Below are 15,605 nucleotides of genomic sequence, written 5' to 3'. Positions count from 1 at the left end.
GGGGTGTGTGTGTCTGTCTGTGTGTGCACTTTATCTCATCACATGCAGGTCTAGTGCCGTGTGTGCATACATAAATGCCTGTGTTTGTGGAAAGAGTGCAGTGTAATTGCATGTACTTTTCACACAGATGGCCACATGGTGTGTAATCAACACCTGTACCATTGTGTAGGAGTCACAGGTCAGGAATCGGTGCTATAAGCTGCTCTGCTCTCCTCTCCCACCGACTGATGCAGCCAGTGGATTAAGCAATTGTTCTACCAATACTTACCTACACTACACCTGCCATGACCTCACCATTCAGTCTCCACTGAGTGTGTAGTGTACAAAGGAAGTATGTACAGTATTAAGAGTATGAGTGTTTGCTTAACTCTTAGTTGTTACTATTAGCAGAGAGCTATGGAGGAGAACATGGAGACCAGCAGTCAGAACGAGACAATTTATCAAGCAGTGACACCTCCGTCGTTACCATAGCAACCCATCCAGATAGATATGATGTCTGGATACACAAATCTGATCTGATCACATGGAAGTATGGCCTTAAAATTTGCTTTGAGAGCACACTGCAGTCTGATTGTTCAGGAAACAAATGGTTCGGTGTGCCAACCATGTCTCGGGAATGAGAGAGGAAACGTTAAGCTCGGTGTTCTGATTGAATATCTGAGGGTCACACTGGTAAAAATAGTGAATTTTGCTTAATTGCAGAAACTTTTCAGTAACTATTTCTAAGTTCCTGTGATTATTGGTGGTAGTAATAATATCTTGAATATGAATGCAGTTGGATTTGGCTTGAATCACTCTGAGAGTCTTTAAAGAAAATATGAGAGAGAGAGAATGAGCTGCCAGTTAGTTAGAAATATACTGTAGTATATTATATAATAAGGTCAAGTTATATGTGTTATTTACAATTCAGTAGCTATTATCCTGCTCCTACATAATGTTTGTGTACTCAAAGTAAACTTCTGTCATGCTGCCCTGATCTGATTTTTACTGCACTGCAAACTTTTTAAAGAACAAAGAAAATCAAAGAAACATATACAAACTGCAACACTGTTACTGTTAAAGTAAATATTGCTCAGAGCATGGACTGCTTTGGTGGAGGTTGGTGCTCTAAGTGCTTCTTATCATATACTTTTTTTTTTTTTAGGATTTTTGGGGTAGTGAGGTATCTAGCGTTCCTTCATGGGACACAACTCCTCTTTGGATGTTTGCATAGCATCCTGACTTTTCTCTTGAGCTGGTTTTGTCATTCTGATGCTCAAGTTCTGGTCAGATGTACAAATTCTGTGCCACCATCATCAAAACCATCACTTAAAATGCTGCACTGACAGTGACCTGACAGTGAGGCAGCACAGCTGCACCGTTTTGCCCCGATAAAAATAAATAAATCTCTTGCAAAACAAACCAATCAAAAGAAAATCCATGCAGGCCAAATTATTGCACATAATTTACTAAACTGATGAACCTTGACTGTAAAACCTTCCAACAAAGAAGCATCACGTTTCACTTTGGCTTCTTTCTTCTTCTGCAGTTTCCTGTGTGCTTTCTGTGAAGTGTTCAACAGTGCCCTTACTGGAGAGCGACAGTCCCTCCAGCACTGACGACAGCTCAGCCCTGTGAGTACGTTCATTCATTTTCACAAGCACTTTTTAGGGGTTACCATTAATTTTAATGTGTCACTGGCCTCAGCTTTGGTTGTTTATGGTTACTGGTCATATTTTAAAATATACTTTGACAAAATTAAGACACTAAGAACTTTCTCAAATTTTGTTTTATTCAGAAATTCTGCCCCAGTACATGTGGAAAAAAGTCAAGGATTCAGATGCACATCTGTCCATAATTAACTTACTAGTACTATCTTTGAAATGTTAGTAACAGGATGCCTCTAGTTGGTATTGGCACTGTTTTCTTTTTGCCTTCCATCTCTATGGTAATAGATTGATTAATTCACAATTAGCTCCAGTGTTCAAAGTCCATCTTAGTCTGCTTCCAGCAGTAGGGAACATCTGTTTTATGAATACACACACACACACACAGACACACACACACATGCACACGCAGACAAGTACAGAGCTTTTGTTAGAGGGGGTGAGACATCTGCTGTTTGTTGTTCACAAATTATTGATAACAGTAAACAGAAAGTTGAGGGGAAAACAGACATTTCTCATGCTGATGAAATTTTCATGACCTGTCAGCCCATTCAAGCCAACGCTTTGTTACCAAGTAGGATGGCATGACAACAAGCGATGCTCCTTCGGCGTGCTTTTCCCATATCAAGGAGAGAGCAGGAGAGTAATAGAAACAAAGTAATTCACAGGGAAGAGACTGAGACGGGGTTTTCTTATTTTTTTTTTCCCCTAGAGTCTTTTTGTAATTGAAAAAACAACAGCAGTGGACCAAGATCTATGTTTTTTGTGTTATAAATGACAGCACAGGATGATGCATTTTAAACATTAGATAAACAAAATGCACTAATATATGTTACAGCAGTAGTTCTTTAGGATCAAGTAAATACAGACATACACTTCACAAACATTTTGACTCAAGGTGTTAACAAGGAGAAAACAGTTATCCATCATTATGGGATACTTGACAAGTTGTACTATAATGTAATTAGTGAGACGGTGTATACATGTAAATGATGCCTCTCTGCTTGCCTCTCACCATCTGCATCCCTCTTACTCCCCAACATGTGTCCTATCATTAAGCCAGATTAGTGGCACTCGTAACTCAGACAGAACAAGTGCCCAGTGTCGGTGTAATGTCCATATACTGTATATTTCTGCACCTCATTATCCTCATGTAAAATGCCAATGGACAGTCAGGCAGGATCAAAATGTGTGAACTAGCTCATTATCTCAATTTTAACATGAGCTAAAAATACTGTTGATAGTGGAAAGTGTTGGCTAGTGAGAGGTTGCATTTTTTATGAGTAAAAAGGCTTTTTTAATTTTATTTTTTAAATTTCTGCTACGTAACACTGTGAAGAATTTCCTACCAACGACATTACCTGATTGGTCCACAGAAAATACGATCTTATTATAAGGAATACTTCTGGTCTGGAAGACCCAAACTCAGTACAGACAGTTTTATTGTCAGGCTTAATGAAGCCATAAAAACGTGTCTAAACTCAAGTCAGTTTGCCTCATGCTTTCCTGATATATATGATTTCCTTTGTGACAAGTGTGAAGTGGTCTGTTGGTCTGTCTGGATATCAGAGCAGGAGTCTGCATCTCACCAGGGCGTGCATACGGTAAGGCTACTGGAAAGATAAAAACTCATCTGCTTGGATAATTGAGTTAAGGGTGTGGCCATGTTGATTGACAGGTTTCCTTATACACGCTGCTAGGTTTCATCCACGGGAAAATACTTACTGTGTGTGCTGTTGTTAGCTTATGGAGCATTTTTAATAGATTATCTGATTAATATTATGGCTTCCTGTGTGGTGAAAAGAAGTTGGTCCTTCAGTTTTGGTGAATGAAATTCTAATTTATCACTTGGCATTCACTAGCTGATATGTGTCTATTCGTTGCATTTGTGCTGTTTATGAATGCAGCTTGCTAACCAAGTTAACTCACATCAACTGATAAATTAGCAAGTTAGCATGCCACCCTCTCATCCATATAAGGTAACATTTGCTCCAAATGCAAAAGCTAACGTTGAAGCTTCCAAATCCAAACCCAGCGCGTGATATCGTGGCAGCTACAGCTGTCTTTTATACTGTCTGTGAGCTCTGCTGAACACAGAGGTGAAAAAAAAAACTCAGTGCAAACCAGCAGTTCTACTTTAACTCTTTACAGGAAGCACAACAGCACACATCTGAAAACATTTCAACACACCAACAAACGTTCCATTTAAAAACATGCAAAACCATCAGGTTTTACACAAGCAAGACATAAAATAGCTAGAGCATTAGGAAATTAATATAGGACATTTATGAAGCAATAGTGAGCAGCAGGCAGACAAAGGTTAGGTGATGTTCGAGGGGATACTTTCATGGGGAGTTTGTCCAGTTTTTGCCAAACTTCAGGCTCTCGTTGCACTGGCTCGATATGACAACAGACATCAGTATAAAGCATTTATTCTAGTGACTTATAACAAAATTAAATGAGCAGCTCGGGTGTTATAAGAAGCAGTTTGGAACAAGTGAAGCAGATACGTAAGGGTGGGGACAAACCAAAAAGAACTTGGTAGAAGAAGATAAGCTGATTACTGTTACAGCTGCTGCGTAATCGTGGAGAGTTAACAGAGCGACTACATCGCTGGGTGAGTATATCTGGATCTGCCCTGAATGGTTCACTTCATACTTGTTAAATCGTCGATTTCATGTGGCAGTTTCTGATTTCAGATCCGACTCTGCTTATCTTGCGTATGGCGTCCCCCAAGGTTCTGTTTTGGGCCCTCTGCTGTTTCTGTTATATTTGCTCCCTTTGAGTTCTAAACACTTTTGAGGGAATATCGTACCACTGTTATGCTGATGACATCCAGCTGTATGAACATGTCTCAAAGTTGCAGGTACTAATAATGTGTTTAAAATCCATTAAAAGCTGGCTAGCCGAAACTTTTCTTCAACTTAATGAGGACAAAACTGAAATTCTGATCTGTGCTCCGGATAAATCTGTCTCTAATATAATGGTAGCCCTTGGTCCTCTTGCTAAATTCGTTAAGCCTTTTATTAGGAACCTTGGGATAACCTTTGACTCTGCCTTTATGCTTGACTCTCATGTTAAATTGTTGACGCATTCTTGTTTCTTCCACCTTAGGAATGTTGCTAAGCTTACCTCCATCATATCGCATTCTGAACTTGAGATGGTTATTCATGCATTTATATCCTCTCGCCTGGACTATTGTAATGCATTGTTTACCTGTCTTAGCAAACATTCCCTGGAGCGTTTACAGGCTGTTCAGAATGCTGCTGCTAGGCTTCTGACCAAATCTTCCAAATATTCTCACATCACCCCGCTTCTGATCCAGTTACACTGGCTACCTGTGAAATTTAGAATACAGTTTAAGATTCTGGTACTTCCATTTAGAGCTCTTCACGAGCAAGCCCCATTGTATATTAGTGAACTCCTTCACTTATATACTCCTTCTAGATCACTGCGGTCATGTGATCAGGGACTACTGAAAACAAAAGGAGACAGAGCTTTTGCCTCAGTGGCTCCCCGTCTCTGGAACTCTCTCCCTGTCCATCTTAGAGCGGCGGACTCACTGATGCATTTTAAAGGTCTTTTAAAAACACATCTTTTTAGCTTGGCATTTGTTTAATTTGTTTTTATTTTGTTTTTATTATTCTTTGTCCTGTTGTGAAGCACTTTGTAACACCTGTTTTGAGAGGTGCTATATAAATAAAGCTTTACTTACTTACTTAGAGGGATGGTGCGCAGTGATGAGTTTAGACTGCGGCATTTGTCAAAAACTGAATAGATTGAGTTTCACAAATCTGAAGTCAAGCACGTGTCCTCAATCTTAGCCAATTTATTGTCTAGTGATCGAAAGTTGTCCAGTAAAGTGAAGGAATAGCAGACCTGACTGTGCTAGCCTTTCACTTGTTTCACAGCCCAGCATGCTTTTTCCACTCTTCTACTTCCATACATACATCATCCATCCATACATGCTCAAAAATCTGAGATATCAGCTCATCAGTGGAAATAACTCCAAAAAAACCACAAATCCATATTGTAAGTAAAAATTTGAGAGAGGTCTCTCAATGTTTTTAAAATACAGTATAAATAGCAGGAATATTTGTCATTGTGCCATTGTCATTGCAAATGCCGGGTCGCTTCAGGGATCGGTGTGCCGTATACACAAATGTTTGTATTTTTGTAGTATCCCACTGGCTGAACCAAAGAGAAACCAAACCAAAAGGAATGGAGAAAAAAAAGAATCCTCTTTTCATTTTTTATTCTCTTCAGGGTTGTTTACTTCTCTCAGATATCCCCCTGCTATTCCTGGCCTCTTTATTGACTCCCACAGCCGCCTTTGTTATGTCCCCACTGTGCTGCCTGGAAAAGTGGCCACCTTAAGTGTTCTCTTAGTGCCTCTCCCATTGTGGGAGCATATTTCCAAAACAACACAAGATGGGCAGACTGTTTATGGCGTGATACAGAAGAAGAAGAAAAAGGTACCTCCTTTAATTGCAAAAGGAATCTCTTAAGTGTGCATGCGTTGAGTCCACTGTCTGCAGACAGCAGAAATACATTCAGAGGATGAAGAAGACGGGCGACGGGAAGCAAGAAGCATCATTGTGTTTTTATCAAACATAATGTCTGCGCTATAATGAGGATCAGTATCTGAAGTGAAAAGTAATGCCAAAGTAAATATTTGTATTTCTACTTCACTTGATTTTATTACAGTAGCTCTCTTTGAACCCCCAGTTTTCTGCTATCAGTGAATTGGCTCAATTTTAACCCGAGTTTTTCCCTCGTTTAACGAATCCTGAGCATTACTCTGAAGATCAAAGACGGCCAACAGCCTGACTGCTGACCAACAGGATTACTGACAACAGATCGTTGTTTCTGCAGGATCCTAACAGACACCAGCGTTTGTAATAACGTAAAGATTTTTCATTAAATCAGCTCAACTATTTTGCTGTTCTGGGTTTCCGTGAATTATTTTGGTTGTTAAAAAAAGGGCTTCAAAAATGAAAGGAGAGTTTATTACACTAAATGCATACTTAATAAAAAATAATGTAGCACAGCACATGTAAATTTCATTAAGCACTTCAGCTGAGATATGAGGTAAAGCCCATTGAACAATGGGAAGGCCCACATTTTATGTAGAGGAGACGGTATAGTATAGTATTTTAGGCTGCATAACTCTGGAGGGCTTCTGTGTTATAAAGTAATTCAATTCTATTTTATTTATATAGCACCAAATTACAACAAACAGTCACCTCAAGGTGCTTTATACTGTAAGCTAAAGACCCTACAATAATACAGAGAAAACCCAACAGTCAAAACGACCCCCTGTGAGCAGCACTTGGTGACAGTGGGAAGGAAAAACTCAGGGAGGGGCAGTCATCTGCTGAGAGGGGGGGAGAGACAGAGATTAATAACAATAATTTATACTCTTTATACTGGACAGTATACAGTTGGTATAAAGGGTGAATTCAGTGAATGAATCTAATCATCATCAGCTGAACTTCAGTCATCTTTGCTACATTGGATGTAACCAAACTCACCTCAGCCACAGCAAACTAACCTGTTTATTTATAAACTGTTGCATATTTTCATGATACCTTTGAATAACACACAGTTAGTACACCTCAGTTTGTTTTCCAGGATGTTTCACAATATGACAAAACAACTTCACATCATATACTGAACCAATATCTGATTTAAATATAAAGACAAGTAAGCTTTAAATTTCCAGTTTATTAAATATCACCCTTACATGTAAATATAAGCCGTCTTCTTCTTCTCCTCCTCCTCTCCTGTTTTTTAAATCACATCTTTCTCATTCTTTTCTCTCCCCGGAAATACAGCAGCTGTAGGTTTAGCTGGCAGACGCACTGTGTGACAAACCGCGCACAGCGCCGTGTTTGTGTGTTAGCCGATATTTGTTGAGCTGTTAGAAATGTTTCATTTGAAATTACCTGCCACAACACATTACTCTATTTATGCTCGCCCCTCTTCAGCAGCGCTAACTAGAAGCTGAAGTACCGTGACCTCAACTTACGGACATCTGCGCTCGTTCCGGCCCACATTAACCCCTGAGCACAGCGCTGTAAATGATACATAAATTATATGGTTTTGCCTCTTTCATGTATGCGATGAGCCCCGGTGATGAATACACCAATAGGATTGGCTTTTATGTGGAGCCTGTCCTCCTCTAGAAAAACAACCTCATAGGTTGTTTCTGCATGTGTGTTTTACGACCAGTACGAGTAACATGTAGTGGTTGTACACAAAGTCCTGAAGAAATACTTAAATATGGATTTTCTCAGATTTTTGAAAAATCCGGACTAAATGGCATTAGATGCCAGAGGAAAAACTTAAACATTATCTAAGTAGACTGGTTCTTATAAAGTGCTTTTCTACTATAATTGAACACTCAGTGCTTTTTACAACATGCCTCATTTGCACCCGTCCATTCAAGCGCTTCATATTTTGCCCGAGGATACTACGGCATGAAGACTGGAGCTGCCAGGGCTTGAACCACCAACCTTCTGATTATTAGGTGACCTGCTCTATCTCCTGAGCTACAGCCACATCACACACTAACATGACCGACATGACAGAAGAAGCCACATGTGGGAGGGCTAATTTTGGAAAAGCTCACATGGGTCGTTTTGGAACAAATGACTGATATTGTTGTTCGGTTTAGAGGACTTTTTATGTGTTATTGTTCCTTCCAGTTAGGCTCAAACTGGTTTGAGTATTAAACCTAAAATAATGAGCCTGTTTTGAAAGTGTAAGGAGCAGAAAGTACATCTGTGTAAAATGTAGTGAGTAAAGTAAAAATAAATACTCAAGTACACTCAAGTTCAGATACCTGAAGATTCTACTTAAGTATTAAGTGACAGCAGGTTGTTCTGCTGGGTCTGAGGACATGTTGGGCATTCCAGTGGTCGGCTGACCTTTCTAGTAAGTGTGGGTCCCCATGTGCTCCTCTGAAGTATCAAGCCAGCCAGCCTTGCATTCGCTGCACCCTTTTTCCTCCTTTAACCTCCATTACTCTTCCCCACTCCTCTCTGGTCTTTGTTCCACCCCCTCTGCTCTCTTGTGGACAGTGGGATTCTCGGGCATGTGTGTTGTTAATAATTCAGCCTGGAGGATGGATTTTGGTCTTCATTTGCAGCAGGACATGCGTTGCTCCACTGAACAATTCACTCATGCCCAGGCCCCTGAAGTGTCTTCAGAGGCAGAAATAGGAAAAGCCCTTTTTTCCTTTCAGTGGCTGCTGGGTGTCTGAAAATTTAGGGGAAAGAAAATGGACAAGAGAGAAAGAAGCAGTGATTTACAGTTCCTTTTCTTTGCATGTCCACAGAACGCATACTTTGACAAAGAGGTTGCGCTCCCAGGAGATTTCGGTGTCAGAGAACAGATACGAGGTATCGGAAGAACGGGCATTTTTAGAAACATCGTTTCCCCCGTTTAAAAGCACCTCTGATAGATTTGAGGATCATTTTTGCTCCATTTCCTCTCTCGATCTTTTTGTATTTCTGCGTTTCCATTTGTTTCTGTCATGACACATTTTCATGTAGCAGCATATTAGTATCCATCAGTTTTGAAGGGCAGGGTGATCAGGGAGGGCTGTCGACTGCTGTGTGTCATACATTATGTCGCAAAACTCATTTCCTGCCTAAGTTTAACAACGTCTGTGTCCTCTGAGAGGTGATACTATATGGGGGTACAAATCATGAGGTTCTGTGTGTTTCACATATTGTGTGTGTGTGTGCATGTGTGTGTGTATGCTGGAAATGTGGCAAAATAAGGCCAGAAGAAAAATCGTGTTTCCACCAATGTGACATTCAGAGTTACTCTGGTGTCCTGCTAATTCATGATAAACCTGCTGGGCTAAATTAATGCTGCAAAATACCAACATATTTTTACAAATAACTGTGAAAATTATAATATTATTTATTATATGGTGTGAAGTTTGTCATTTCTGGTTAAATACTTAATGGTGCAATTAATTTTTTTTTCTCTCTTAACCTGATTTCAGGTCAACTTTATGCCAGTAAGTAACTATTTAAATTAGTGTTGCATCAATGGGTCATATACAAAGTGACTCCAACTGCCTCACAAAGACAGAAAGACCCGGTGGTGGGTTTGGTTTGGTTTAGTTTGGTTTTGTGGGGGTGTGATGAGGGTCTGAGACACACTCAGCTTCAGGTTAAGGATCTATCATTTTTAGCTTGGCTAAACTTGTCTTGTCTTTTTTTTTCCTGTTTTTGGTTCTAAAGATAATAAATCCTCAGTAAATTATGACACTTTTGACTCTTTTAATGCAAATTTGATATTGTTTAAAAGTGAACTTTGCATTAAAAGTGTCATAATTTACTGAATGACAACAGTCATAAACAGTAATGAAGACTCGTTCATGTTCATGACAGTGTTATGTCAGTCTTATGTCACCCCTTCAAATAAAGTGTTACCAAATCCTGTTTACTTTATAGGATCTGCAGTCCTGAAAGAGGAACTGGGGGGGGGTCACGGCTGGTTATCTGACACACTGTGTGAGTCATCCAGCTTTGTCTGGTGTCACAACAATTTGAACTATAGAATTTGATCAATAAAGAATGTAAAGCTTCATCAGTCCTGTCAAAAGTAGGTTTCTAAGAATAAGCAGCATCTTCTTCTTCTCAGGGGGGGGATGAAGTCAAACACTTTCTCATCAGTTCATGTCTCATATAATCATATATATTTAATTTTGAACTAATTATCTCAATCTTATAATCATAATGTATAATATTTTTTTTATTATAAATGAGTGTAATAAAAAAAAATATTATTGATTAATAGGACTTCATGCTATAGTGTTCCTGGAAGTAGAATTGGAAAGCTAATGTTATTAACAATCACTCATATTAGGAAATCAATATAATAGTTTTTATGTGGTACGGATGGCTGATCTGAGGGTTACTCGTCTAATCACTTTACCCAGACTTTTTTATCCTCAGTAGCTCAGACCCCACAGGACAAGAACAGACCGTCTGCCTCTTGGTGGTGCCTGAAATATTAACCTTAACGATAACTAAATGACCAAACAAAACTGATCTGGTGGGCGATTAGTTACTTTAAACTTTACTATTAAAATACAGAAACATTCTTCATTGAGGGCCGTGCTGGAATTACTTCAGTGGGATAAATTAGTGCTTTTTTTTTTTTTACTGTTTAAGCTGACAAATGTTAGTTTGCACATTAATAAATAATAAGATTCATTCAGTTTTACACATGATAAATGATTTATCATGAATTATGCCTCAAGTTATGTATAAGCATTCATAAATACATCAGAAAATGATTTCATAAATAAAGTAAGATTGTTTTCATGTGTCTAATATTTAGCCCCAGCTTCAGCACTTAATAATTATACACCTGAATCATCTGTGGGCTCTTTTTGTTGTCATCTCCAGTCTAAGGAGCTGAGCCCTGCGTCCCTGCATCATTCTTCATCTCTAAAAAGTGTCTGTGGTCTAAATGTGAAATGCAGAGTGACTGACAGGCTGGCACATGGAAATAACCATCACCATTTTTTTCTAGTGGTTAAAGCCCTTAAAAGGTGTCAGGAGTCAGGATTGGTGGTGGGAGGGGGAGGGGTGGTAGGCAGGTGAGTTTCTTATCTCTCCTGAACACCTGTACCTGCTCTATAGCACCATTTAAGAATTCATCACCGCATAAACCGGGAACACAATGCAGATTTTTGGGTCCTTTTAAGAAATGCTGCAGGCTAACTGATTATAGCTCCTGGGGGATAGTGAGCACCCTTTCTCTCAAACCGCATCTTTATTACCGAGTCTTGATTTGGTTTATAGTCCTCGCTATCACATCAGCAAAGATGTTTATGTTTTAATATTTTTCTAAACTCTATTACATTTAAATGCCTAAGAAGTAATATAACAATCATCTCAGACATGTTCTTTACACCGAGCAGCCGGCATCTGTTTCCTTCAGGTGGAGCATCCTTTAGGAGTGTTCTTATTTTTGAGTTTAGCTTTATTAGGTTTACTAACGTGACCCAGCAAACCTCTGCTGGTCATTTGCATGATTTATGAAACACGTACAAAAGCCTCATTATACGGGAAACAGTAACAACAATGTAACAAAATTAATTCTCTTATCTGGTGTTTATATGAGAGTGCTGTTTATAGTTGAGGCATTCCTTAACTCATAAAGTGTCTGGCTATGATGAGCACTGAGCCCACATTTGTGCTCTATCATGGATCTTTAAGTTTTCATCTTTCAGACTTTCATTTATGTCATTACACCAAAAATGTGATTCTATAATTCTGCTTCTGTGTTCACCAGCACAGAGCCGTCCTGACATTAAAAAGCTGCTGTCAGGATTTACTGAAGCGGTGCGGTGTCACAGAGGCGTGGACGCAGTTATATTTTATCGCACGCAGGAGTTTCCCTTTCAGACTGTTTACATTCAGTAATACAAACATGATTTACTGAGGTTTGCAGCACAACATTTACTATAAATTTCGCTAAATTTTATGCTAAAAAAAAAAAAAGCATGTTTTACTTTGTGCCTGAGGTGACTGTGATAGCTGCTGCTAGCAGCATTAATTTAGTTGACAAGCCTGGGAGATATGTATTAGAATGAATGTGTAATTGGGCATCAGAGATGTGAGCTCTTTGCCAAAACTTTGGCTCTGTCCCCTGGCTGTTGATTGAATCTTAGCCCCAGATGTTTAGAGCCATGACACACACACACACACACACACACACACACACACACACACACACACACACACACACACACACACTTCAGGTATTTTAATGAAACGGGGCAGAAAACAGGTGAGTTTGATAAAGAGGAGAATCCCACACATGCAAAGATGAGTCTTGCATCAGCCATTAAAGATAGAAAAGTTCCTTTTTACAGTGAGCCGATGGGTTTGCAGTGTTTCACGTTTTCACCAGAAATCAGAACACAACAAAGGCCTCTCCATAACTTTTCTTATTAATGTGCATGTGCATCACCTTACATGTAGTTGTACATTCATTTTTTAATATTATGGGATCTGTTTAAATACCATGTTGAAACAAGCAGCAGTTAGTTGAAAAGATGTGTTAATCTGACAATGTGCACTACTGCAGCCTCAGGCAACGCAGGCATTTCTGCATGTGGATCTGATTGTAAATATTTAGTTTCTTGTACACATCCTACAGGTCAGCTGTTACAGTCAGATTTCAGATTCATACGGTGGAATAATTTGTTAAAAAAAAGCATTAACCCTCGTTTTTGGTTGATCCTGTTCTTCGCCTGAGCTGTCGGTTTTATCCAGAGGATGACTTTCTCTGGCCCTGCACAGACCTTAAAGAGGTATTGATCATCTTTCTGCTGCCTCCCATTGATTTGAAACAAAACTCAATTCATTGTTATTTAAATGGCTCCAAATCACAACAGCTGTCACCTCAGGTCACTTTATATAGGAAGGTAAAAACCCCTATAATAAACCTGCGTGTCTACAGTTTAATTTTTGATTACGTACTCACTCCCTCATCCAGTCTGCTCACTTTTAACCCAGCAATTTACGCTGCTTTTGGATGAGGACATGCGGAGGGTTGATGTGATGGAAGAGCATGCAATGATGAGCTGAATCAGATGACCTGCTGTGGCCACCCTGAAGGTAGGAGAGAACAGGAGAAAGATCATTTGTGCTGCTTTTTGGTCATTTTTAAAAAACTTTTTATTTATATAATGTTCACTGACATAAACAGAAAAAAGAAAACTGAAGAAGAGAGGAAAAGAGTCTATGAATGTGAGCATGTGTATCAATGCATTATACATGAGAGCAATAAGCCATGAATAACAATATAATAATAATCCTTTCACTTATCAGTAATAATACCACCAACACCACCATTACTGCTACATCTACTACTGCTGATGATAATAACAATATTGAGAAGAGAAAGAAAGGAAAGATTAATGAACAAAAATAAAGATATTAAAATAAATATATGAGTATAAATTGGGGGGGGGACTATGACCCTGGACACTGAGATGGCACAGGGTGATCCTTATTAAGAGTAGCCTGCTGTTTCAGAGAGGGGGAGATCTCATTACTGGGCAGGTTGGCTGTGTTTTGTTCTTTATTCAATAAATTATTCTTTTAGCTTTTATGAGGATTTATATTAAAGTGTACAAGTTACTCTTGTCTAGATCATTAAGAGCTACTTCAGGTTGCCCCCAGACCCTGAGGAGAGAGCCTGTTTATTAAAGGAGGATGGCAATATTATTGGTGTACTGGATTGTTTTTGAGTATCTGTTAGTGACCTGGCCTACCTTCCCACCACACCTGCTCCCAAGGTCCCCACAGTGACCCATTTCTAACGACATGGATGACGTGAAAAGAGAAGAAAAAAGCAATGAAAGAGAGAGAAATGGAGTTGGTGGGGGGGTGATGTTTACATGTATTGTTAAAACATATAAGATATCAAAGCAGTATAAGAGATATTTAATAGAATATATAATGCAATTGTATTTGCGTAATATTAGTCCAAGTAGACTGATTATACAAATTGTCTGTTAAAGTATGAAGTTTGACAAAAAGATGTAGATACTTACATATACTGCTGTTGATTTTGACAACAGTAGTGACTATAATAACAATAATATACATTTACTAATAATAATACTGATAATTAGAACAGCAGCAATATTACTTCTAACCTCTGTCACCGCAGTATGAAAGCAGTGGACCGGGTGATCCATGTGGCATGAAGTTTCCCTCTTTCTTAAATCCATTTGAAACATTTTTCTTTGGGTGAGGTTTGTGCTGTGAACTGTTTTGTGATGTTGTAAACTTCTAGTGTTGGTCATAGAGAATATCATTGCAAATAACCATAAAGGGAGGAGAATAAGGAGAAGATGCTGCGTTTTGCTATACTGTAGTCATTATTTAAATGAACTGGTTGCATTTTGTTTATAAATAAGATAATTGTTAGTATTGTTTTTGTGATTGCTACCTTTACAGTAATTTACCCTGATCACTAAATCTGGCTCTAATATTTTATAAAGTCCAAACAAAAAGGGAAACTTGATGGTTTCCATACCTCAGATTTCATGTTTATTTGTGTACAGTTTTACAGTATGTCCAAAAAATGTTTTTTCTTTTCTCTTTTCTTTTTATAGTTACTTCACATGTCTAGGATCCAGTTCAGTGCTTGCACTGCTGTATTATGGTTCCCTCCAGTAAGGCTGGAGCCAGAAATTATGTTTCTAAAAGAGCCCCATTGCAAAGGTCACAATAGGAAATATACAGTAATAAAACAATTTTATCCAATTTGGCTTATTAAATAACATAATAATGCAAAATTCATCTCAGTTTTCATGGAATGGCATTTCCATGAAAGTAAAATGATAATGAGCTCCACTGCTCCACCTTAACTGGGCTGACTTAAGCTAGAAAACCAGGGAATCTTTCAGTCTAATTAAAATGCTGATTTTAATTAGCTGTCACTGGGCTGACAAAAACAGGTAGTGTGAATTTGCAGTCAAAATCGTGGTAAATATTAACACAATCAAATAACTTAAAAAGGTGGTCGTTTATGTAAATATGGTGATATGAAAGTATGGAATGGTCTGTGTATCATTTTACACAGGAGACAATCAGCTGTCATCACCCTGAATACTTTATTTAAATTTTATATTGATAACGCTCGCTCTATACATGCAGAGTTATCGCTCTCTTTCTCAGTCTCTATGGATGGATGGATGGATAGATGGATAGATTAGATAGATAGATAGATAGATAGATAGATAGGAGATGCTCTGTCCCAGCTGATGTTCTGCATAGGCCTGAACCCACTCAGCCAGATCATGAACAAGAATGCTACAGATACCAACTACTGAATGGAAGATACATTAACCACCTCCTCTAAATGGATGGTATCAAGCTGTATGCCAGGAGTGAATGAGACATTGAT

At 38.7% G+C, this 15,605-nt stretch overlaps 1 protein-coding gene across 1 annotated transcript in view; it reads left to right on the top strand.

The window, feature by feature from the left end:
- Positions 1-934: 934 nt before the first annotated feature.
- naaladl2 (N-acetylated alpha-linked acidic dipeptidase like 2) overlaps positions 935-15,605 on the top strand; it is a 411,382-nt gene continuing 396,711 nt past the window's right edge. The window contains exons 1-2 of the mRNA XM_030727141.1: positions 935-951; positions 1,552-1,613. Coding sequence (XP_030583001.1) covers positions 935-951; positions 1,552-1,613 — 79 coding nt within the window. The remainder of the gene's footprint in view (positions 952-1,551; positions 1,614-15,605) is intronic.

This window comes from Archocentrus centrarchus, chromosome 4 (genome assembly GCF_007364275.1).
Source record: "Archocentrus centrarchus isolate MPI-CPG fArcCen1 chromosome 4, fArcCen1, whole genome shotgun sequence".
Lineage (NCBI taxonomy): Eukaryota > Metazoa > Chordata > Actinopteri > Cichliformes > Cichlidae > Archocentrus > Archocentrus centrarchus.
Note: the sequence above shows the minus strand (reverse complement) of the source record. Positions and strands in the feature narration are given on the sequence as shown.